General features: G+C 44.1%; 1 protein-coding gene across 4 annotated transcripts in view; it reads right to left on the bottom strand.

Moving 5' to 3' along the window:
• Positions 1-25,929, bottom strand: part of GTF2IRD1 (GTF2I repeat domain containing 1) — a 561,920-nt gene that overhangs the window by 270,072 nt on the left and 265,919 nt on the right. For all 4 annotated transcript variants that reach the window (XM_069226907.1, XM_069226904.1, XM_069226906.1 and 1 more), the window contains exon 10: positions 23,580-23,763. In XM_069226907.1, the coding sequence (XP_069083008.1) occupies positions 23,580-23,763 (184 nt within the window). The remainder of the gene's footprint in view (positions 1-23,579; positions 23,764-25,929) is intronic.

Here is a 25,929-nt window from a genome sequence, read left to right as displayed (position 1 = left end):
CTCATTTTGCATCAGACTTTCACCCAAAGATTATGACTGCTTTTAGCTGCCAAAATATCCAAATGAAAGTTAAGAGATCTGCCGTCTTCCTGCAGATCTTATAATTCCTATGCTGCACATAACTGCTTTTACAGGGCCCATCGAAATTCAAAGGCCACTCGTAAAGCGGTTCTTAATAGGATTATCCTCCAATGAATATAAAATGAGATTAACTGTGTCTGGCATAGATAAGAAGACAGAAGGGAGACACACACGTAACCGTAGGTCAAAATACCACTTCACAGAACCTGGAATCTAAAGACACTGATGCAGTAGTTAGCGAAACATAATGCCATGGTGCCTCTAGAGATGTCTTAACTTTTTCCTTGACCTCTTGCAATATGTTAAGCATTAGAAAACATGTGCAATGCCCTAGGAAGAGTAACAGTAAGTGTTAGAAATGGGGTTTCTGGTTGTCAGAGTATGCACCCTGTACAAGCAGGAACGACTACTCTAGTCAGGATAAGCAAGATACACACTTAGAGATAACCTGTGCTCACCCTCTGGTAGCTTGGCAGAGAGCAGTCAGGCTTATATAAAGAGGCAATGTGTAAAGTATTTGTGAAACACACACACACACATACACAATAACACAAAGAAAACACCACAAAAAGACTCCACACAGGTTTAGAAAAATATACAACAATTCTATAAATAAATCAAGACCAGAACAACAAAAATCCAATAAGTAGAAGTCCAGTTATATATTTTAGAAGAATGAAAGAGTTCTAGTGCTCAGAAGCAAGAAGCACTTTAGGGTTTCCTTTAGGTCACGCTGGACTGAGACAAACTCAAAGTTCAGGCCTACCTCGATGGGGCACAGGGCGGCTACAGGGCCCACACAGGCCAGAGTAAACAAAGTACCTTTACTTGCGCAAAAACAAGATGCGTGGTGAGATGCTTTTATCGGGTCTTCGCAGGGATGGCGATACGTCGATCTGTCGCATGCTGTTATGGTATTGTGACGGTTCCAAAGACAAGCGCTGGGGCCATGATGCTTTGGTTCCGAAATGCAATGTGCCAGGTTTCTCCACACAGTTGAGGGATGCGTCGATCGCCATAGACTGCTGCAGTGGCAAAGCGTGGTTCCGATGCATCAGGCTCTTAATGCAAAGCGTTGGTTCTGAGAGCGATGCACAGATTCTACTCCCGCAATCGGGTCAATGTGCCAGTTCTGAGAAATGCAGACAGGAGATGCGTTGATTTCCATGATGCAAGTACCTGGGTCCACTTCCAGTGAACCAGGCACGGGAGGAGGGGTACAGACTTTGATAACCCTGAGTCTCAAGCAACAAGAGGCAAGACAACAAGCCTTTGAAGCACACTTCAGGTAGAAGGTAGGCAACACAAGAGAAAAGCAGGCCTTCCAGTTCCAGCAGTCCAGCAGATCAGTCATTTAAGCAGCACAGCAGTTCTTCTTGCAGAGTCAAGTCGTAGGTCCAGAAGTGTCTAATTTGGTGGGGGTCAATGACCCAGAACCTATACCCAAAAGTTCCTTTGAAGTGGGGTGACTTAAAAAAAGGACTTTGAAGTGCACAAGTATCCTTTCTTCCTCAGCACTTTCTCCAGTATGGGGTAATCAGCCGTTTGTGTGGGGACAGACACTGCCTATTCAGGTGTAAGTGTCATATCCCTCCTGCCCTTCATGTCCAGGAAGAGCCACCAGAATGCAGAGGAATTAAGATGAGTACTCAGACACACCAATCCTTCCTGTTTGTGCCTTTCTAGAGGGAATCCACAAAGTTTAGCTGTCATCCAACCCAGATGTGTATTGGAGACAGACTGCAAGGCACACAGAGCAGTAAGAGCAGAGAAATACCCACTTTCTAAATGTGGCATTTCTGAAATAGTAATGTTAAATCCAACTTTATCATTAAAGATTCATGACTTACAGCTTAAAAGTGTGTTATGATTAAGGAATTTCCAATGATAGCCTATGAGAGAGGTAGGCCTCACATTAGTGAAAAACGGCTTTGGGAGCTTTTCACTAACAGGGCATGTAAAACGTAAAAGCGCAAGTCCTACCTTTTACTTACACAGACACTGCCCTTAGTGCTACCTGAGGCCTACCTTAGTGGTGACTTATGTGTAATAAAAGGGGAGTTTAAAGCTTAAATATGTCAACTGTGTATATACCAATGTTAACATGTTCAGGGGAGAAGCACCTGCACTTTAGCACTGGTCAGCAGTAGTAAAGTGCTCGGAGTCCTAAGGCCAACAAAAAGAATGAGCAAAAATATGAGGTAAGTAGGCAAAAAGATTGGAGGAAGACCACCCTAAGGCTGACATGTCTAACAGTAAGAATACATATCTGCTTAAGCCTGTCAACATATTCTTTTACCACCCAAAAAACATGGCAAATCTCGGCAAACCACAGAGAGGGAAGCAAAAAATTGACATGGAGGTATGGATTATTCTTGCTTTCTAATTTGGCTTGTTTTTATAGCAACAGCACATTTCTAAAACATTGTTGCTCAAATAAATTAAATGACTAACAAATGGATATGATAATGTAGTAGCGTACTCTAATTTGATTCTACTTGGGTAGCCGGAAGATATTTCACATTAGGATCCTCATTGAGGAAGCCAGGAATAACCAGTGGATTTCACCAAAGGAGGCTGAATTCTTGGACACACCACATCCCCGTGTCCCTTACTTTTATTGTCTGCCCAAGATTCATAAAGGCGTAACACCACCAGCAGGACGCCCCAATGTCTCGGGTTTTGGTTCAGTTTTAGAACCACTGTCAGTTTTTTGTGATCATTTCCTGCAGGTTCTAGTTAAGAACTCCTCCACCTATTTGAAGGACACCAAAGATGTCCTGAATCTGATCGAATCGGTCAACACCTCTGGCATTGTACAAAGCATTATCACTATGGATGTTGAAGCACTATACACCAACATTCCACAAGAGGCCACTTTACAAGTCATAGAATCGGCTCTTCAAGAGTCATCAAGGGCCCTTTCCACTCCTGTAACCTTTATTATGCACCTTGCCAGACTGGCTCTGACTGAAAACTTATTTCAATTTGAGGATCAGTTTTACCATCAAATTCGGGGAACATCAATGGGCAGTACTTTTGCTCCAAGCTTAGCTTGCTTATACATGTTTGATTTTGAAAAGAAATTTATTTTATCATCTTTGAATCCTTTCAAGGAACATGTTACACTATGGCGGCGCTACATTGATGACATTCTCATCATTTGGAAGGGTCCTCTGCAACTTGCAGATCAATTCACAACTTGGATCAATACTCTTGATCCTTTCTTAAGATTTACGACCACGGTATCTGCTACTCATTTACCTTTTCTTGATTTAATGATTACCATTCATAATGGTAAACTAACCACCTCGGTTTACCATAAACCTACTGATCGTAACTCCTTGTTACTGTATGAAAGCCATCATCCAAAATCGTTACGGGATAATTTGCCTGTTTATCAATTTCTACGACTCAGACGAAATTGTAGCTCCTCTTTTGAATTCGATCGTCAGGCAGACGGTCTTCAAGATAAGCTTTTCGAACAGCATTATCCGCCTCGAGTTGTAAATCAAGCACGGAAAGGGCAAGGAACAATAACAGAGAAACCTTACTCACCACCTTTGATAAGACACCCCAGTCTAGAATTACTTGCGTATCCACTTTTACTCCTCTATCGAATTCCATTAAAAAACTGATTAATAAAAGATGGTCTATTTTGACTAGCGGAGGTTATGAGATTGCTCGACCTCTGTTCGCTTTCAAGCGTTCAGCTAATATTAAGGATATGGTCATCCATACCCGTCCGCGACCACCTTCCGTTATTGATACCCAAAAGACATTATGGGGTCTTCCCCCTGTTGTAGGCCACCACCCATGTGGTAATTGTAATGTATGTACTCTGACCAAACACTTATCTTCTGTGTATCTGGACCCGATAGGCACATGGCATCTAAATAAACATACCAACTGTAACACAAGGAACTGTGTCTACATGATCACTTGCCCTTGTGATCTACGTTACATTGGTATGACGTCGAGACACACATGGCATCTAAATAAACATACCAACTGTAACACAAGGAACTGTGTCTACATGATCACTTGCCCTTGTGATCTACGTTACATTGGTATGACGTCGAGACCTGTTAAGAACCGCATTAACGAACACCGAAGCAACATCCGGTGCAACCGGATTACTACGAAGCTCAGCACACATTTCTTGGCAGAAAAACATTCTCCTGATGATTTGTGGTGGGTGATTTTAGAAGCACCTAAGGTTCGACCTAATGATTCAGGGCATCTTTTTAGGACAGAACAGAGATGGGTGTTCAAATTGGGCACCCACATACGAGGTCTTAATGATGACATCCCCTGGACCTCGTTATCCTGATCACGTCTCTCTAGACTGGACTCCCCAATAATGAAGTTATTGAACTTTAAACTTCAGTGGGTTTGAGTATCTATTGAAACCCCCCCCCCCCCCCTTTCCAGGATACCTGTCTTGAGGCTTTTAATTGGGATGTGTAATACTTTCCTAGGTTGTGATTTCATGCCGACTTTCACCATGACTATACATTTCCTGAGCGTTATTTCCTCTGCTCACAGTTGTGAGCAATAACCAATCTTTATTAACTTTTAATGAGAATTGTATTTCATTTTCTGAACGAACACTTCGGTTCTTAAAATAATAAATTTCTTTGTCCACTCGGTGTATCTATCGTTCTCTATTGAGGACATCCAAGACCTGAATCCTACCTCAGTTTCTATCTTTGTGACTCCAAGACTAACCGGAGTCCTTCTTTTATGTTTATTACCCGCTCCGAGTCACTCTCGGATGTGAGACGTTCGCCAACTTTCGGGTGCATGAGAGCTTATGTACTCCGGCGGCGTTCCACCGCGTTTGTCTGCGGTTGCACGCCCCGGAGGGTAGGTCTATTATTTTGGACCAGCGCGACACAAGTAAGTTTGTTTGCTGACTATAATTATCTAATGGTGACCCGCTTTACCATTACGTGCGGGTTTCTTTGAAACGTGGTAATCCGAACATTGGTTCGGTTACCGATATAGTGGAACTCTTACATGAACAGTATGGACAATATTGATCCTAGCAAGACTGGTTTTAATAACTATTTCCTTACTGGCTGCAAGTTTCACCTATGTGCTCAACGTGTTAACCTGCAGTGTCACTGGTCTATTGTCCATTCACTTGACTGTATCCATTTACATATATTTTGTTATGAGAATTCTCTGGGTAATTTCATTATTATATTTATTACCGAATGAGGAATCAAGCTGGCACTGCTTTCTTTCATGACTAACAAATTGTTATCTACTTTGATTGACTACTTATGTTCACCATGTTTTAGCTGTTAGCCGAGTCCTTGGGACGTGCTTACCAAGGAGCCTGTTCCCGACTTGGGGGTGGTAAGCCCACTTTTTGTCATCTTCCTTTTTCTTTTTTTGCGATCTATTGCACAATGTTTGCACCTTTACACCGATGACCACTTGTTGGGTATATTTTGGTGTTTGTTTTCACTGTTTGTTTTCTAGGGCGACCTGACTGTTGACCTGGCTTAGTGTACTTCAATGTAAGTGACCGGCCTATATTAACTATTGATGTAATTTCCATATCATTTATTTTGTGTATTTGGAGAGGAGTTTACATACTGAGTGTTCTGGTCCTGATGAAGCGTCATCGGATCCGTGAGGACCGCACGACGCGAAACATGTTGACCTTGTCTTAGGAAGTTCTGTAAATAGTCAGACCTCCGCTCTTACTGTTCTTTGAAAGTAATTGAGCATTGATACTCATTTTATTACTTTCCTGTGTTTTTAATCTTGGTTTCATCCCTGACTATTGATTAAAATGATGATATATGCAGCGATGTTTAACCAATTTTATCCTTAATTTTCTTTGTTCTCTCCTTTTTTACAGGTGCTTGAGTGTAGGCATGTCTGCTTAGATGGTGCTACCTCTTTAGTTACCATCGGTCCAACACGGCTTAGTGCCCCCCCTATGTGGGGAGCCCGTCAGGCGTTGCACAGCCGGCCTGGCGAAGAGCATTACCCGATGATGATGCCAGTCATCCATTGTGATGCTTGAGGGCACTCGCTCCTGATGATTCAGGTATCCATAGTTCTCTTCTCTTCTCGTTGTATGGAACAGTGTACTTTTGGTTTTTTGCACTATTATTGGGAGAATGTACACTGGACCAAGTAATCTCCCGGTCCCTCCTCTTTTTCCTTTAGATATTTCACATTCACCTGCATGGAGTCTACACTAAATTAGTATATGAAGACTTTCAGAAAAGAATTTAAAAAACTCCCTGCTTTGAACCTTTGGAAAATGGTGTTCTTTTGTGCATCCAATTACTGTGAGATAAAATAAAATCATGACTCTTTAACGTTTCAATTTAAGCAAAGGCTGCCAGTGTGGCTTTATGGCTTATATTAACAAGTCAAAATCTCTGTTTTCATCTTCATTTTCTATGGAAAGATTATCCTATCATTTACAGTGCTGCTGAGAAATTCCAAAGTTCCAGCAATGCCCTCCTAAAGCTTGGCTTCTGCCTGTCTTGCTACTAGTCTGCTCATTTTGTGGAAAGGGATGTCTCACTCATACAAGGGTGCAAAGTAGGTAGACTATATATAAGCAGTGGTTACTTGCAAGAGGGAGTAGACAGTGTTTCTTCATATCAACCATTGTATTTGCTTTGTTTAAGGAACCATTGACAGACACACTCAAATACAAGATGCCTGGTTGCACAGGCTGGAAATGCCATGCATGTGGTATCACTGTATGGCAAGGATACACTAGTATACATGCACACACCTGCAGTGTCTGTTACAAAGGTTTGCAGTGATGACGTGACTTCCCACGGACTGTTCTATGTATAAATTATTCCACTAGGCAGTCTAAGGGATGTCTATGAACTCCCATATTTGGTATGGAAGGGGGCTGTTTAAATATCTAGGGAACAGTGGTTACACACATGACACAATACTCCCTACACTCTTTTGGCAGAATGATGACAGGCCTTAAACAATCTAAACAATTTTGGGATAAACTCATGTTGTTGTTAAAGGATGTGCCTCTTACGTCAAAATGCTGATGCTGCAACCATGCTTATCTGTTCTAAAATTCATAAGGTATAAGGTCCCAAAGGCAATATTCTGTACACCTGATAATTTTGTCACCTACAATGTGGCCTGATGAATTGTAGAGAATTAAGCTAGCAACCATAAAAAGACCCTATGAAGAAGGTGGCATAGTACTTCCAAACCTAGAACTATATTATATTGAATCACACATGCAATACGTTAGCAGGTTGGTTTAATGATGAACCCTGAGTTGAGAACAGATGTTGAAAGGTATGGGACACTGTGAAGAACCAAAGTAATTGTATTTGATCGGGCAGAATTTCCAATGGATACAAGCTATCTGGTCTATTTAACAGACCACATATGGGAAAGGATAGAAGAAAAGACTTAGAATAGAGGCAGCAGTTTCAAGACAGCAGCTGGTTGCTGTACAGGAATGCAACAACTTCTTGAAAATGACAGATTCATAAGATTACACAAGGAGCAAACACCATTTAATCTCTAAAGTCATCAGCATCTGATTATTTGCTTGCCAGCAGCTGCAACAAAAACAATATGGACAGAAATGCCTGAAAAACCAAGGGAGGCACATGTAATGGGTGCCTTACTAAACACAAATAAGGGTCCCTAGGGAATCACCTTGATGTGCAGAGCCCTTCAAAAAGACTGCTAGGCCCCTCAGTAATGTGAAAGCAAAATGTGATTGAAACTGTGGAGAGGAGTAGAGTGAGACAAGCCTGTGAGGTTGTTAAGAAGTTGTTGGGTAATGCTAAATTTCAATTAAATTAAATTATAAAATTTTACATAGAATCAATTGGTTCCTTATAAGGAACCTAACTGGAAAGAGCTGACTTTTGCCCCAGATGCATTGAATATGCTCATTATATTCATATGGTCTGGGCTCTCCCTTTGATAACAGAAGTTACGGGCAAAACAGGCACTGTGGTGGGGCATATGAACCAAATGAATCATTGTTTACTTGGTTTACACATTAAAACTGAAGAACAAGGGACGAGGACTGATACCTGCGGTACTCCATAAGGGACTTTGACAGGGATAGAGAAAGAATTTCCTTTTTTTGATGAATTGCGTTCCGTCAAAGAGATATGATCTAAAGCATTCTAGGTCTCTTCTTTCACTTCACATTCTGTTTCTTAGGATTTTATGGAGGGCATCAAGATCAGCAGGATCAAAATCTGTTGATCGGACAAGGAGAACTAGGAAACAGAAATTTCCTTCATCAAAGAATAGGAGCATTATCCCCAATTTTGAAGAAGGAGCTTTCAGTGCTGGGGCCCCCACATCCCCAGATTGAAAGTCACCTAGTGCTAGATTGTTAGTCATGTATTCTTCTAGTTGATTGTCTACACATCTTTCAATAATCTTTGCGATAAAAAAGAAGCCTGTGATGGGTGTGGACTTCTTAAGTAGGGGCCAAACATACCCTTTTTTTAGGGTGTCTGGGAGAGAAGGATAAGTTACTTACCTGTAAATCCTAGTTCTCTTCCAGGGGTATCCTCATCAAAGTCATAAACATTGAATATTCCCGATCCCGTGCGGGGACCCCGGAGCATACATAAAATACACACATATAAAGTATGAAATATGCACGAAAAATATATATATATATAGCATTTTTAGTAGACAAATTTTCATACTAAACTTATATATACATGTGTAAAACAGCAATGCATACTATAATCATAAACAGGCTAAAATGCTTTATTTCTATGGAGTTTTTTTTATTTTTTTAAAACAGTCCTTTTCAAAATTACAATAAGAGAAAAAACACTTTTCAAAGCCCCATAACTGGGCCTAGGGAAAGAAGCAGTAGCAACATCAGAGAAAAAGGAGAAAAAACTACATTGAAAAACAATGGAGCATTCTTAGCCAATAGGCTGCATGCAGGTTAACACAGGAGAACCATAAAATTCTGGCACCGTGCCTTTAAGACTCTGAGCACCTCCAGTATCCCACCATGCCTCAGGGGTGAAGGAGAGGTGACAGTTGGTTCACAGTTAGGTCAGTACTTTTTTACGGTGACATGTTGTGCAGCAGATTCGAAAGATAGTGTGTCCTGCACTTCTAGGAGACTTGCGTCCTGGGAGGAGGGTGGGTTGTTTATGACTTTGATGAGGATACCCCTGGAAGAGAACTAGGATTTACAGGTAAGTAACTTATCCTTCTCTTCCAGGGGATCCTCATCAATAGTCATAAACATTGAATAGATTAGCAAGCCCATCCCTTAACTCTGCGGACTGTCTATTAGAAGTGCAGGAATAGATATGTATCATGCAAACAAATTTCTCAGAGACGCTTGCCCAAATTGGGCGTCTGCTCTGGCATCTGAGTCCAAACAGTAATGCCTAGTAAATGTATGTACAGACTTCCATGTAGCAGCCTTACAAATTTCAGAGATTGGAACATTATTAAGGAGAGCAGCCGTAGCCGCCTTTCCTCTTGTCGAATGCGCCTTAGGCCTAGCAAGTAGTTGTTTATTAGCCAATTGATATGCAGTAACAATACATGAAACTATCCATCTAGATATGGTTCGTTTTGAGGCTGCCTCCCCTGTTCTCAAATGACCATAATTTACAAATAAGTGGTTAGATTGTCTAATTAGTTTGGTTTTGTCCAAGTAAAATTTCAGCACTCTTTTCAAATCTAGGGAGTGCAAAGCTTTCTCCGCCGGAGTATCCGGATTGGGGAAAAAAGTTGGTAGTGAAATAGTCTGATTGATGTGAAAATCTGACACCACCTTCGTTAAGAATGATAGATGAGTTCGTAGAATCGATCTATTCTCGTGGAAGACTGTGTATGGTTCTTTGGAGGACAAAGCCTGAATTTCACTAACCCTCCTCGCGGAAGTAATAGCTACCAGAAAAGCTGTCTTCCACGTAAGGTGTTGCAAAGAGGCTTTGTGTATAGGTGCGAAAGGAGGGCCCATAAGTTTCGATAGTACTATGTTCAGCTTCCATGGAGGGGAGGGTTTCCGAATGGGTGGAAAAACGTTTTTCAAACCTTCTAAGAAATCCTTGACTACTGGTCTTGTAAAAAAGTATTCCTGAGAAGGTGACTTACGATAGGCTGTAATGGCAGATAAATGTACCTTAATAGATGACACTTGCAGACCCGATTTTGCCAAATGGAGTAGGTAAGACAGTATGACCTCCTCCGGAGCCAGTATAGGATTCTGACCTTGCTGACGACACCATTTGTAGAACCTCTTCCACTTGAATGCGTAAGAACGCCGCGTGGAAGGCCGTCTGGACTCCTTTAAGATGTTCATGCACTCCTGCGAGAGCCCTAGGTGCCCATACTGCAGGAATTCAGGAGCCATGCTGTCAAACTCAGAGAGGGAAGGTTGGGGTGAAGTATCCTGCCTCCCAGCCTGCAAAGGAGATCCGGTCTGCACGGCAGCCTCCTGTGAGGCTGTTCCGATAGGTTGAGGAGATCTGTGTCCCAGAACTGACGAGGCCATTGCGGAGCTATGAGAATCATTCTGGTGCTGGATCTGTACAGTTTGTTGATCACCGCAGGTATGAAGGGGATCGGTGGAAAAGCGTAGAGAAATATCCCTGACCAGTCGATCAACAGGGCATTCCCTCGAGATCCCGGACGGTAGAACCTGGACGCGAAGTCTGGGCATTTCCTGTTTACCTCGTCTGCAAAGAGATCCAATTGAGGCCGACCCCATTGAGCGAAGATGTCTTCGGCGACCTCGTCGTGAAGGACCCAATCATGGGCGTCCTCCAGATTTCTGCTCAGGAAGTCCGCCTCCACATTTTGTTGCCCTGGTAGGTGAACTGCTGTAAGCGACATTCCTCTTGCTAAGAGCCAATACCAGATGGCCTGAGACTCCCGAGATAGGGGCAGGGATCTCGTTCCTCCTTGTCTGTTCAGATAATACATTGTCGTTGTATTGTCTGTTTGCACTAGAAGAGATTTCCCCTGAATCGATGGAGCAAAAGACTTGAGAGCCAGATGGACTGCTCTGAGCTCCAGCAGGTTGATGTGATACTCTCTTTCGTTGTCGGACCACAGGCCCTGAGCTTGAAGGGAACCCAGATGAGCTCCCCATCCCTGAAGCGACGCATCCGTTACCAGGGTGTCGGTCAGGATTAACTGGTGAAACTGAACTCCTACTGACAGGTGAGGTCTGTGCATCCACCATTGCAACGATTGTCGTGCTCTTATCGGAAATCGCATTCTGTCTTCCCAGCGGCCTGTGCTCTGGTTCCAGTTGTTTTCCAGCGCCTCTTGAAGAGGCCTCATATGTAGCCTGGCATTCGGGATAATGAAAATGCACGAGGCCATGGAGCCCAGTAGAGATGTCACCTGACGGGCTGTAGGTGCGTCGGACTTCAGAAGGTCTTGACACTTTCTCTTTATTGATAACAGTCGTTCCTCCGAAGGATACACTCTTTCGAGCTCTGTATCCAGTATTGCTCCCAGGTAGTGGAGATTTTGCGTTGGAATCAGGGTGGACTTTTGGTAGATGACCTGTAGACCTAATGTCCCGATGGCTTCTTGCCTGCTCCGGAGAGGAGGCTTTCAGTAGCCAGTCATCTAGGTATGGGTAAATTAAGATTTTTTGCTTCCTTAGATGCGCTGCTACCGCTGCTACGCATTTTGAGAAAACGCGAGGGGCAGATTTCAGGCCGAATGGAAGCACCTTGAACTGATAGTGCTGGGAGGCTATCCGGAAGCGTAGGAATTTCCGATGTTTGGGAATGATCGGGATATGAAAGTACGCGTCTTGCAGGTCTATGGAGCACATCCAGTCTCCTCGATGTAGCTGAGGGAAAATCTGGTGGAGAGCCAGCATCCTGAATCTTTGCTTTTTTATGTACTTGTCCAGTAGTTCTAAGTCCAGAATCGGTCTGAAAACTCCTTCTCGACCTTTTTTATGCTACCAGAAAATAGCGGGACTATACTCCCTTCCCTCTGTGCGCGACTGGGACTTTTTCTATTGCCTTTTTCCGGAAAAGGGCGTGAGCCTCTTTGCGTAATAGGCTCATGTGAGCCGGATTGCATTTGGTTGGTGGCAAGTGAGGAGGAGGTTGGCGGAAAAGAAGAGAGTACCTATTCTCCACAATGTTGAGCACCCATTTGTCTTTTGTTATTGCACTCCACTCGTGAATGAACTCTGTGATACTTCCCCCCACCGGAGTGGTGCACGGTGCTAAGGGAAGCAAGTCCTCATTGCTTTGCCAGAGCTTTGGGTGTGGACTGCAGTGGTCTGCTTGATCCTCGGTCTCTTGTGGTCTTACGAGATTGGAAAAGTGGGCGCCCTTGTCTCGGTTGTGGCCTCTGGGACCAATGAGGGGTTTGAACCCTCTGCTGAAAAGGGAGCCTGTCATAAGGTCTATACCTTCGCCTGAAGTCCTTTTTTCTCTAGGCCCACTACTCTCATGGTGTCCACTTCCGTCTTCATACGCGCCATCTCCTCATCTGTATGGGTTCCAAAAAGAGAGTTTCCGTTGAACGGAAGGTTTAGGATGCGCTGCTGCGCTTCCTGCTTCAATCCAGTCAGTCTCAGCCAGGAAGACCTTCTTGCACAAACCCCATGCGCGTAACCATGTGCAGCTAAGTCTGCCCCATCTGCTGCTGCACTGATGACCTGATTGGAGACCAGACACCCCTCCTGAAGGATCTCCTGAAAATCCTGCCTGTCCTCCCTAGGCAATTTCTCTGCGAACCTGCTCAGTGAGTCCCAGAGTGAACGGTCATATCTGCCTAGGAGTGCGGAAGCGCTGGAGACCTTCATCATGGAAGCCGCCGTGCCACACATCTTCCTCCCCAGAGAGTCCAGGTGTCTACTCTCTTTATCCGGTGGAACCGTGGAGGATGATGCCACTGAGTGTGTCTTCCGGGCTGCGGCCAATATGACTGAGTCCGGCGGTGGATCAGTCCTGAGAAACAAAGGATCTTGCTCAGGTGCCTTATATTTCTTCAAGATCCTAGCAGGAGCTGATCTGAGGGTGGCTGGTGCTAAAAAGGTGTCCATGGTTGGTTGTAAAAGACCAGGCACTAAGGGTAGCAATTTCTTCGAAACCGCTCTATGTTGCAGGGTTTCAAAGATCACGGATGAGGAGGTCGAAGGTTCCGGGACCTCTATATTTAGTTTTTGTGCTCCCCTGAGAAGCACCTCGTTAAAGGTTGTAATATTGTCCACCGGGGAAACTCTAGCTGGTGGAGAATCCGTTAAGGTCAGGGAGTACTCTCTTACTGAGGACCCCGACGATGACCAAGAAGGAGACCTTCTGCGATGGCGTGACCGTGATCTAGATCGTCTCTGGGATCGTGACCTTCTCCGAGATGCTGTAGCAGCGCGTCAAGGCCTCGTGGCCGACTGGTGAGAAGCAGAACGAGCCCGTCCTGCCCGCGCTGTTGGCAATGGTGTTCTCTGGAGAGAGGCCGAAGGTGAGTACATCCTCGAGTACTGCAAGTCTGGGGAGGCAGTCATTCTATTAAGGCTCTCCAACCACCTTGGCGACAAGTTGATGGGCGAGACATGCCCAGACGGTGCAGCTCTCGACCGCCCAGATGAACCACTCCTTATGGAGACCACCGGAGATGTTGGAGTGGTCTTATCCGCCGGCGGAAGCCGACGCTCTTCTCCTTGCAAGACAGGCAAAACCTGTGTCGACGTCGACAGCTGCAACGACGTCGAAGGGAGTGACATGGGTTGTTCTGGTCTCAACGTCGAGTGCCTCGACGGTGACCGGCGATCCCTTGACCGTGATCTGCTCGACGGCATGTGCTTCGCCGTCGAGAGATGTGCCGTTGACAGTGAATGTCTTCGCTCTCGCCGTTGAGGTGATTTTGACGTCGTTTTCCTTGTCGTCGAGGGGTGCGAGGCCTTTGACGGCGAATGGACACGCCGGTGCTGGCTCGACGTCGATCGGTGGGTAACCGTCGACGGAGATCTGCCCCTGTGGTGGGCATGTTCCTTCGACGACGTATCCTTCGACGTCTGTCGGGTCGCAGTCGGCGGCGATCTATGGCGGTGTGACGGTGGCAGCGATGACGTCGACGGGGAACAAACAGGTACCTTCCTACCTGCTGACGTCGATCTAGCCTGTCTCTCCTGAGAATGGCTTGTTGGCTGCCTGGGAAGTGAAGAGGACGATGTCTTCTGCCTCTCATGAAGACCATGAAGTCTGATCTTCTCCCTGTCCTTCACAGTCCTTTTTGACATGTTCTTGCAGTGTCTGCAAGTGTCAGGGCAGTGACTCTGAGGCAAGCACACAATGCAGAGAGTGTGTGGATCTGACTGGGCCTTCTTCTTCCCACAGGAAGGGCACTTCACAAAAAGAGAAGGCATTTTTCAGTCAGGAAAAAGTTTCTTGACTCAGACAAAGGTGTTAAATGTCAAGTGAAAGCAGAAAAAACACTGTTTTGAAGTATTTTCCTGAGAAAAACTCAGAAAAGCTGAGAGCTCAATGCTCCAGGATCCTCTCAGAAGAAGCCGGAAAAAAGAACTGACCTAAGTGTGAACCAACTGTCACCTCTCCTTCACCCCTGAGGCATGGTGGGATACTGGAGGTGCTCAGGGTCTTAAAGGCACGGTGCCAGAATTTCATGGTTCTCCTGTGTTAACCTGCATGCAGCCTATTGGCTAAGAATGCTCAATTGTTTTTCAATGTAGTTTTTTCTCCTTTTTCTCTGAAGTTGCTACTGCTTCTTTCCCTAGGCCCAGTTATGGGGCTTTGGAAAGTGTTTTTTCTCTTATTTTAATTTTGAAAAGGACTGTTTTTAAAAAAAAAACTCCATAGAAATAAAGCATTTTAGCCTGTTTATGATTATAGTCTGCATTGCTGTTTTACACACGTATATATAAGTTTAGTATGAAAATTTGTCTACTAAAAATGCTATATATATTTTTTTTTTTTGTGCATATTTCATACTTTATATGTGTGTATTTTATGTATGCTCCGGGGTCCCCGCACGGGGGCGGGAATATTCAATGTTTATGACTTTGATGAGGATCCCCTGGAAGAGAACCTAGGATTAGGGAAGGGTTTTGGAACTGAAGTAAGAGGGGGAAGAGGGAATCAGAGTGATCTTTGGCTAGTGGAAGTAATATGGACTTTGAAGCAAAGTTCGATGGCTTTTTGTTTGTAATTGCTGTTTTCAGCATACCAATGTAAAGGGGTGAAGGCATTCCAGGTAGCCACATGGCTTTCATTCATGAAACCAGGGATTTCTGTGTCGGATGAAGGAGGCTGTTGGGATGTATCATGCATAATCTTCATGTCTTTGTTTGAGAAGTGGAAGGTTAAGTCATTGCATTTTGGTCCTGCAATGGGATGTTGAACTATCTGGACAAGGTCTCAGGGGTGGCTTGAAGCACAAGTACAGGAGGTTTTCACCTTTCATGTGCTTTTAGGCTATCCACCTTATAACTGCGCTGTTTTGATGTTCACTGAGACTATTTTTGACCGTGATGGTCAACTTTCCATTGTAATATTGCTCCACTAGTTTGCAGTATTACCATTTAACTCTGTTGGTAGCTTGACCAAATTGATCAGGGAGTCTAGGGCCTTCTTGTCAACATTTCGGAGGTCTCTAGAGCTTACTAATCGGATCTCTTGTTTGTCACACAGGGGATGGCTGGGGTAGAGATCTAGAAAGGGACGATTAGATGATCTAACCATTTCAACTGATAAAAGTGTGCAACTTGATGTATGTGTTGATTAGCAAGGCCAGGTGAAGGTGACTTTTTTGTGCATGGGAATGACGCAGTGTTAGGACACGTTATTGTTAGGTAAGAATGATCGGAGAGTGGATGCCATTTTTTCCCTGTTGAGGAATGAATTCACAAAGGAAAAATGTGGTCACATGAAAGGATGAGTTTCTCCATACTGTATTGAGGAAAGTCTTCCAGGGAATATTTTTCACATCCAGATGGGTGGTAAAGGATGCTCAGTCTCAGTAATGTGGATCCTGTGTTTGTGATCTCAACTGTGAGACACTGAAAGAGGAAGGAAGAAATAAGTTACTTACCTGTAACTGTAGTTCTCCAGTATTGAAAGCTTTCATAGATTCACATGCTTGAATACTTCCCTTCGTCGAGATGGGAGTCCCTGGTGGAATATAAAAACCAGGCATGAAAATGTATGCACACAATAGATGGACAAGTCCTCAATACAATAACCCATCATAGTCATTTTTCAAAATAGACCCGAGCTCAAACTTGAACCATCATGGAGCGTCTCAGCATCGAGGCAGTAATGCTTCGTGAAGGCGTGTATTGTTCTCCACGTGGCTGCTCGACAGATGTCTGGAAGGGATACCCCAGAGAAGAGTGCACAAGAAGTGGACACCGCTCGGGTAGAATGTGCACAAACTTTAGTGTCCAGAGGTCGATCAGCTTTCTGGTGGCAAAAGGCTATGGCACTAGAAATCCATCTAGAGATGGTTTGTTTAGAAACAGAAAGCCCTCTCCTGGGCACACTAAATGCCACAAAGAGCTGACTGGACTTTCTGATTGAGGATGTCCGCTGCAAATAAAATTTAAGGCATCGTTTGACGTCCAAAGAATGCAGCAATCTTTCTGCCCCAGTCTGAGGCTGCGGAAAGAAAGTCTTTAGCACTACTGGCTAGTTAATGTTGAAATCAGTTGGCACTGTTGGAATAAATTTTGGGTTTGTCCGTAGGATGACTGTGTCCTCTGTAAACCTCATGAAAGGCTCTTGGATGGTAAAGGCTTGAATCTCACTTACTCTGCGAGCAGATGTTAATGCTAAGAGGAGCGCTACCTTCCAGGTAAGATACTTAATGTCTGATTTATGAATAGGTTCGAATGGTTCCTTCATCAACTGACTCAGACTGTATTGAGTTGCCAAGATGAAGGAGGTTGTTTGGCTGAAGGAAAGGATCGGAATAACCCCTTCATAAACTGCTTTATAAGCTGACGAGACCAGAGGGACGGTCCTTTGGATAGTCGTCTATATCTGGAGATAGCAGCTAAGTGAACCTTAATGGATGCATAGGCGAGATCAGACTTCGCCAGGTGGAGAAGGTACGGCAAGACCTGCTCTGGAGCAGATGTAAGAGGATGAATGTTATTCGCAGTACACCATAAACAAAACCGCTTCCATTTTAAGGTATGCTTCTTATTGGTATTATCTGCACATGCTTTAGCTAAAACTGTTTGACAGTCAATGGGAATATCTAGATGGACGAATTCATTGAACTCAGGAGCCATGCACATAATCTGAGATGCTTGGGACCCGGATGCCTCACTTGGCCCTGGCTGTTGGTGAGCAGGTGCGGTATGGGTGCTAACCTGATGGGAGGACACAAAGACAGCAACAGAAGCTCTGTGTACCATGGTTGACGTGGCCAGGCTGGAGCAATTAGAATTATCTGGCAGGGCTCCGATTTGATCTTGCTGATGACCCCTGGAAGAAGGGGTATCAGAGGAAAGGTGTAAGCATAAGTCCCTGACCATGCTATTGAAAGGGCACTTCCCCACGACCCTGGTTGGGGATGACATCTTGCATAAAACCGGCATTTCACGTTCTAAGAAGTCGTGAAGAGGTCAAGGTTCGGTGTCCCCCACCTGCGAAAGACTGCATCCAGCTTTGTGTAGTTCAGCTTCCACTCGTGTGAAGATATGCTTAGCCTGCTTAGTGAGTCTGCTGTGGTGTTGCTGACTCCCGGGAGATGTTCTGCCCCTATGTGCACTGAATTCTGAATGCACCAGGTCCAGATGACTTGAGCTTCTGTGGAGAGCAAGTGAGACCAAGTTCCGCCTTGTTTGTTTATGTAGTGCATGGTGGTTGTATTGCCCGTCTGGACAAGCACCGACGAACCTCGGATTCTTGGCAGAAAAGCTTGTAGTGCAAGGTACACAGCTCTGAGTTTGAGGAGGTTGATGTGTAGCGTCGCATGAGAATGGAGCCACCTGCCACTGACTTGTAGATCTTGGAGACATGCTCCCCACCCCTCCATCAAAGCATCCGTCGTGATCGTGAACGGAGGGATTTGATTCAGGAACTCCAGACCTACTGAAATGTTTGCAGGCGTTGACCACCACTGGAGAGAGTCGACCATCCTTGCTGTTATGTGAATGATGTCCCCGAAGGACCCTTGCGTCTGCTTCAACTGTTTGTCGAGCTCTTCCTGAAGAGGGTGCAACCGAAGACAACAGTGTGGAACTAGGTTGATACAGGAGGACATCATCCCCAATAATGACTTGAACCTCCGAACTGAAAGAGACTTTTTTCTTCGAACTGAGTCTGCCAGGGTCAGAAGCTTGAGTTGACGTTCTTCTGCAGGAAAGGCTTTTACAAGAGTCGTGTCCAATATAGCACCCAGAAACACTATCCTTCTGGTACGTTGAAGCTGTGACTTGTCTCTGTTGAGAGTGAGTCCTAGTTGCTGGAAGAGACGTAACGTGGCCCTGACGGAGCGACGTAGGGTAGAGATGCTTGGAGCCTTTAGCAACCAATCGTCCAGATATGGGAATACCTGGTGCTTGAGGCGTCTCAGAAATGCAGCAACTGGGGCTAAGCACTTTGTGAAAATCCGGGGGGTGAATTTGAGCCCGAAGGGTAACACTCTGAATTGAAAGCGCTGGCTGGCTACCATGAATCTCAGAAATATCCTGTGTTTGGGGTGAAGGGGTACGTGGAAATACGCATCCTGCAGATCTAGGGAAGCCATGAAATCGCCTCTGTTGAGAAGCTGTAGTACATCCTTCAAAGTTATGAAAGGATTGCATTTTGAGATACTGTTGAGCTGCCTCAGATCTAGGATGGGCCTCCACAAAGCAGACTTCTTTCTGATGAGGAAGAATCGAAAGAGGAGACAACCTCTATCGCCCCTTTGGACAACATGCCCTCTATCTCTAGGAGGAGAAGATGTAGATGTTGTTGATGCTCCCGGGAAGGTGGAGTTTCGGGAGGCCTGCAAGTGAATTCTAGCAGGTGACCATAAGTTATGATATCCAGAACCCACTTTTAGCTTGTGATCTGCCTCCATTGTTGAAGGTGATGAGTCAAGGAGGGAGAGGTAGCCGGCCCCTGGAGGTTGTCATTGCCTACGCGAGGCGTCCTTGGACTGTAGTCCCGATCTTCCTCTAGGAGGAGGTCTGCTGTATGCTACCGCCGGGGCTGTCTTTGATGGTACTGGGGTCTGGATGACTGGTACTGGGAGGAGTAGGCTGGATAATGAAAAGACTGGTAGCCACCTCGAAAGGAGGAGTGGCCTCTACCCCTGGCTCCCCGAAAGGGAGTGCGCTTGTACTGAAGGGATCCCAAAGACCTGGCAGTATCAGTATCAGCCTTAATTGCCTGAAGAGCATCGTCGACATGATTGCTGAACAGGTACTGGCCATCGTAAGGGAGATCCAGGAACTTTGTTTGGACATCCAGCCTGAAATTAGTGGCTTTAAGCCATCCCTGGTGCCTTAAGACGGCTGAACTAGACAGAAGCCGAAATCCCATTGCCGCAATCGCAGTCAATCACCTCTGCAGAGGTTCGCTGACCCTCCATAAGGATCTTTTTAGCTTCTGACTTGCTGGAATCTGAAAGATCATCCACAGAGTGGGAGATGTTGGACCACAGCTATCTGTCATACCTGCCCAGTAGCGTCAAGGAATTTGCGGCACGGACTACAATTGCCGACATAGAAGAGAACCTCTTCCCGATATTGTCCAGGCGCCTTCCGTCCTTATCAGGAGGAGCCGATAAAGGCGCTGAAGGGTTCTTGGAGCGTCTCTGGGCAGCCTGGGAAACCACTGAGTCTGGTTTTGGGTGACCCACCAGGCACGCAGGAGCGTCCTCCCTTGCCTTATACTTTTTGTCCAGCTTTGGTAACACCGCTGGCACTGTCGGTGGGTTTTTCATTATCTTCAATGGTCAATGATTGGTATAGCCCTGACCGATTTTCTGTGCGCTCTTTAAAATCATATACAAAACAGTCCTGTTGCATAGATGGCAACTGCAGCTCAAACCTCGTTGCAGCTTTCTCTAAGAGTTTATGGAAAGAGCCAATATCCTCAGGAGGATATTCTACTGCTAACGGCTCCGGTGAAGGGGGTGCCGGGAGTACATACTCATCCCATTCGTCCTGGTCTGAGAGAGCCTCCCCTTCCTCTGCCACTTCATAAGAAGAGGCCTGAACCTGTGGTCTCTGTGGAGCTTGAAGAGAAATTTGTGGCGTCGTAGGAAAAACTGGCAGAGGTGCCGTGGTAGCTGGTGCAGTGACTGCTGGCGTTGGATCCTTCCCCGGCTGAGGGTAGAAGCGCTCTCTGTAATCTGCCAGCATAGCCTGGAGCTCGGACACTAGACCGGAGGGTAGAGATACTGTTCCCTGTTGTTGTCGTACTGGGTCATAATACTGCTGGCCATAATATGAATTGTCATCCGAGTACTCCTGGCATTTTACGTGCAGCTGTGAAGGACTTCTAGCTACTCCACACATTGTGTCTTGATCTGAATCCTCATCATCATCATTGCCATCCAAAAATCTAGATGGCAAGAGCTTTGACGTAATAGAAGGTGTCAAACGAGCCTTAGAGAGTCTTAAGCGGAGTATGTTGTGCAGGTTGACTCAAAAGTAACGTAGGTCTTTGTGGAACATTTTGCAGTCCTTAGTCTTGTGGCTGGGGTACAGGCAGTAAATACACTCCTCATGTGGATCCTCCATATATAACCTTTTCTTTAAACATGAGGCACAGGATCTGAAAAGGCCTTTCTTTGGTGTCTCTGACATGGCAGCCAGTTTGAATTACCAGAGTAGATAGAAATGGCCAAAAAAAACAGATCTTGTGACAGAAAGTTTTAAGCAGAGCTCAAAGGAGACTCCTCAGCACAACGTGCGGTGGTAAATCTGAGGGAAAGCAGCTCCTCACAGGAGGTTCTAAAGGGGTGAGGCAATCTGATTGGTTCAAGTTTGAGTTTGGGTCTATTTTGCAAAACAACTATGATGGGTTATTGTATTGAGGCCTAGTCCATGTATTGTGTGCATACATTTTCAGGCCTGGTTTTTTATATTCCACAGGGGACTCCCATCTCGAACACGGGGACGTATTCAAGCATGTGAATCTATGAAAGTTCCAATACTGGAGTAATTTAGTTTGTCACTTTGCATTTGTGATTCCTTGTGTACGAGTGCAACCCCTCCCCTACATTCTCGGTTGAGTCAAAATGTATAATGTTGAAGTCTAGAGGTAACAGGATATCAAATAAGAAAGTGGAGGATGGGGTGAACAATGTTTTAGTCACTAAGTGCATTAAGGCTGTTGTCCAATATGAGGGTCGACATTGGTCCTGTGCTCCAAACAGCACTGAAAACAGCACACCTAAGGTTTAGGAGAGCAGTTTGATATAAATGTGACTGTTGGACCTAAACTGACTTACCAACAGTGCAGCAGGATTGAACTAAGAGAACAGATTCATTCAATTTAAAGTCATGTCTGCTTAGATTGATCTATTTACTTCAAAAACAATACTGCAAACTAACTTAGCTAAATGCATGCCTTAAAATGAGGTTGAAACAAAGCAAACAGATTTTGCCATTGTTCTTGATGCATGAAAGTAGGAACTAATTATTAACTGACAATAAATATGTAACATCCACCTGTTTCATTATGAAAAGTTCAACTTTCTCCATACCTAGGTTTGCGACCGGCCATAACCTCTCACCCCTTCTAACATTAATTGTATTGTCAGAGTTGGTACTGGTTATCGCAAAGTCTTTACCATGAGATGGGCAGTAGTTCTGTTTGCCTTTTGGGTGTAGCACAGAGTTTCACTATGCCTACCCTTTTTCAATTTCAGAAAATAATTGTAAAGGATATATTTATTTTTTAGGAGGTGTGTGTGTATTAATAAGCCATTCTTCTTGTTAATTGAACTTGGATATTGTCTTTCAGTTCACCAGAGAAAGGGTTACTACTAACAAGTGCTGCACCTAAGGCTCACTCCAGGCAGCCTGTCTCACTGTCACTGTTCGCCAGACACCTGAAGGCAGATTGGAATTGTGGCATGGGAGAAACTGCATCATTTGCAGATGAGCAGTTTTAGGGGCTTTTCTGACTTAGTCATCATAAGCAAGAAAAAGAAAGTGGTGTCCTCCTACCAAGCTGTGCTAATGTAACTTTGAGATTAACAATCTTTCGCCTTTGCTAGTTTCATCTGGTCAGAGAGGTTACTCGCAACAATGCAGTGGAGATCAGAAAATGAAACGCACAGATCCTATAAGGTGCGGGCATGGTAAAGTGTCCCTGTGAACTACTACCTGGATTAGATGGTCCATTTCAAGCAGTACCTTTTGTAATGTGTCCAAGTGATGTGGCTCACCCCATGATCCTGAAAACAGCAATGTTGATTTTCTTTTCCAAGGCCAACAGCCCTATTATTATACAAGTGCCAGTTTTACAATAAGGCGTTATTAGACCGCTACAAACAGCTCCAACGGGAGGGTGCGAGTGCTTACTCCTCTATGCAACATGTGTGGTTCATTGCTCTGGGAGGGGAACATCAAAATTACACTTCGCAAAGGAAATCATTGCACCATTTCTGTTAATAATGACAAAACCTTCACTCGCTGGTTCCCTTCTAAATGCAGTCAGAAGTTACATAAAGTACACTCTAATCTTAATGTAGGCCTAACCACCACAACTACTCCTCTTGTTTCCTCTCCTCTTTCTCCCCATTATAGTGGGCATTCAAGGGTGTACAGCGCAGCCCTTTGGCTTTGTCTCAGCACAAAAATAGATCTACGGTGGAGAGGTGGTCATGACATGTTTCATGTTAGTACAGGAAATATGTTTTTCGCAATTTTGTGCAATTTGAAGAAAAAAGTTTGCTGCACTTGTTCTTATTTTTACATTTCGGTGTGCACTGAAGCATGCAAGTAAAATTCACAGCATAGGAAGCTGCCTTAAAATGTACATTGTTAGTGACCTGACCAAAGGCAAAGACTACAGTGAGCCATTACAACCAATGTGTACATGAGGATATACTCTCTTAGTTTTAGAGGGAGCAAACACATTGCGGCAATTGTGTTATATGTTAATCCCTTAGGTAGTTGATTACAGATTTACGAGTAGCTGGTTACAGCATTTTTAATGGATAAACTCAGAGCCGCTTTTAGATTTTTTTTAGTTTTCTATTGCATAAGCCCAGTTTAAAATCTTACTTTTCAATCACCTTTGTAATTACATAAATTATATATCCAGAGATATTAGCATTTTTCGCAGTAAGTCTCTCAATAGTCCAATTTTATCTACTTAACAGGGTCTGTGTCGGTTTTCAAGATGTACTCTGACACAGCCCACTCCTGCACATCATTCTGCAATTTCGGCAGAGAAAGGCCTGTTTGCTGCTCCCTGTAGCCTCCCAAATTGGTTAGCCTTCCTATCAGGAAACGCAACATCAAATTCTGGACTGATAGAATACAAATAAAACAAAAAGCTATTGGACTCGCTTACCTTTTAATGACAAAGTGAATGTTATGTCGTTCTTCAAGAATTCGCTTGAGCTTTGGCACACCATAAGTACAAGGTCGCTTGAAGGGAATTTTATCCGGGATCCCAACGATATCCACTGCATCGGGATCGCAGGCAATCTTTCGGTACGGCACGGGCACCATGTGATCCACACCTAGAGCCTCAGCTTGAAGGCAAAAAAAATCAATTTCAGAGAGGCATACAAAATGGATCTCTTGTTAAATTTAAACAGGCTATGTGTATCCACTGAAAATGATACACTCAAATAAATATGTAAGTGCTTTGCTGTCAATAATAAGTTAAATACAAAGCAGTTTGGACACCCATCAATCCTCCTGCATTTCCCACACTTGCAGATATGATCACTAAAGCAGTATCAGTCTGATTAGTTGAAATTTAGTTTGCATTTTTGGAAACTTTTCAATAACAAAACAGTGTCATAGAGAAATATGGTGGTAGGAATTGACAATGTAACTATGAACTTGGTTGAGAGTTGTGGGGTAATGAAAATTCTTCTAATTTCTGGGGCTAAGCACTGAGGAGAGAGAGTCCAGTGAATTCCCGACACCAGACTATAACTTCGATTGAGGCAATGCTACTCATCCATTCTTCTCTAGACTGCAAGATTGCTGTTTTCTATTTTTTATGAACTACACAAATATAATTGTCCTAGTTGAAATCTCACTTGTTACAAACAATAAACATAAAACACTCATGAATATGAAAATTCAAAAAATGAAGATCTAATAACAAATATTGGCTATTTTAAATAGTACTGTTGTGTAGTCTTAGGGCCCTTCCTTACAGAATAAAGATTTGAACAAAGACACGAAAAATGAAATGTGGTTGTTGGGTACTTTCAGCAATGAGTCACTTACCCCACAAAATAGAGCCAGCACCTGGAACAAAGAAGAGGCTCAGTTTCCATCAGAAGGAAAGTCCGGAAGAAATAGTGACAAAAGGGTTGCTGAGATAGTCTGGATTTTAAGGTGCCTCATGAGCGGTCACAGTTCTGTTGCGCTATAAATAACAGCTGATGGTGTTCCCTAACAGTGTGCTTTCTGCTCAGTTTGATATGCCTCTGGGTTTTAGCTTTCGAATTTGACTTGGAAAAAGGTGCATTGCTACTGCATACAATGATGGTTATGGTATGTGGGAATAATTTCTTGATATATATGGAGACCATCCCAAAAAGGCTTTTTGGATTGCATGCAACAATCTGAATTTCTTCCTCAGATGCACTTCAAGCCTCAGGAGTGTTTTCAACCTCAGTGTTGTGTGCTGGTCGCTCCTCATTGTGTTACATCTTTTATGTCTGATTTTAAATTCTTGGGTTTAAACCTAAAACATGTATACTGTATCCCAATCATCCAATTGTGTCATGATCAATGCTTGTTAGCTCTACTTAATGGTAGGACCCCAAAAAAGATAGAGACACATTGATATTTAGGTTATTTACTTAGGCCGTCTCAAATAGAACTGAATAAGAGTTCAGGTAGTCATTGGAAGAACAGGAGCATGAGTGGACATCTGGTGGGTAGGTCCATGCTCCCAAGTGCGATAGGTAAAACAGAGCAAATGGGTTTTCAATTCTTCAGGAAATGTATCCTGATTGCAATAGCAAAGAGACTGTTTTCCAGAAAATAGAGACTAGATGGCCCCACTGGCCTTCACACACTTGTATTTTGGATGGTGGATAGCTAAAGATAAGTGATGTTAGACAGTGAGCGCAGAAAGTGGATGGTGACCATTACAAATATGTGCTTAACAGGCAGCTAATGCAGGATCTCAGTGCTTAATTTGAGCAGGTGGTTTCTGGCTCAGCACCAGCATTTAATTATCAATACCAGCGCTTTTGACAGTTTACCACAAGGTGGTGCTGTCTAGCTAATTTAGGGATAAACACAACAATTAACTATTAATTCAATAATCATTAAAATGATTATTACCTGCCACCTAAGCCATTCGTATATCTTTGGGGCCTGGAACAGTCTACACTGACTTACTTGTAGAAGTGTGAAGGTTAGTTTTGTTTATTTACTACCATTGGCAGCATGGCAGGGGCATTGTGTGGTGCATGCTGTAGTTGCCTCCTGACAACAGCCCTTTCTTTTTTTTACAAAGAGGTTCTAGAGGGGTGAGGCAATCTGATTGGTTCAAGTTTGGGTCTATTTTACAAAACGACTATGATGGGTTATTGTATTGAGGCCTACTTCATGTATTGTGTGCATACATCTTCAGGCCTGGTTTTGTATTCCACCGGGGACTCCCATATCGATGACGGGAAAGTATTCAAGCATGTGAATCTATGAAAGTTCCAATACTGGAGTAA

Source organism: Pleurodeles waltl, chromosome 3_2 (genome assembly GCF_031143425.1).
Source record: "Pleurodeles waltl isolate 20211129_DDA chromosome 3_2, aPleWal1.hap1.20221129, whole genome shotgun sequence".
Lineage (NCBI taxonomy): Eukaryota > Metazoa > Chordata > Amphibia > Caudata > Salamandridae > Pleurodeles > Pleurodeles waltl.
Note: the sequence above shows the minus strand (reverse complement) of the source record. Positions and strands in the feature narration are given on the sequence as shown.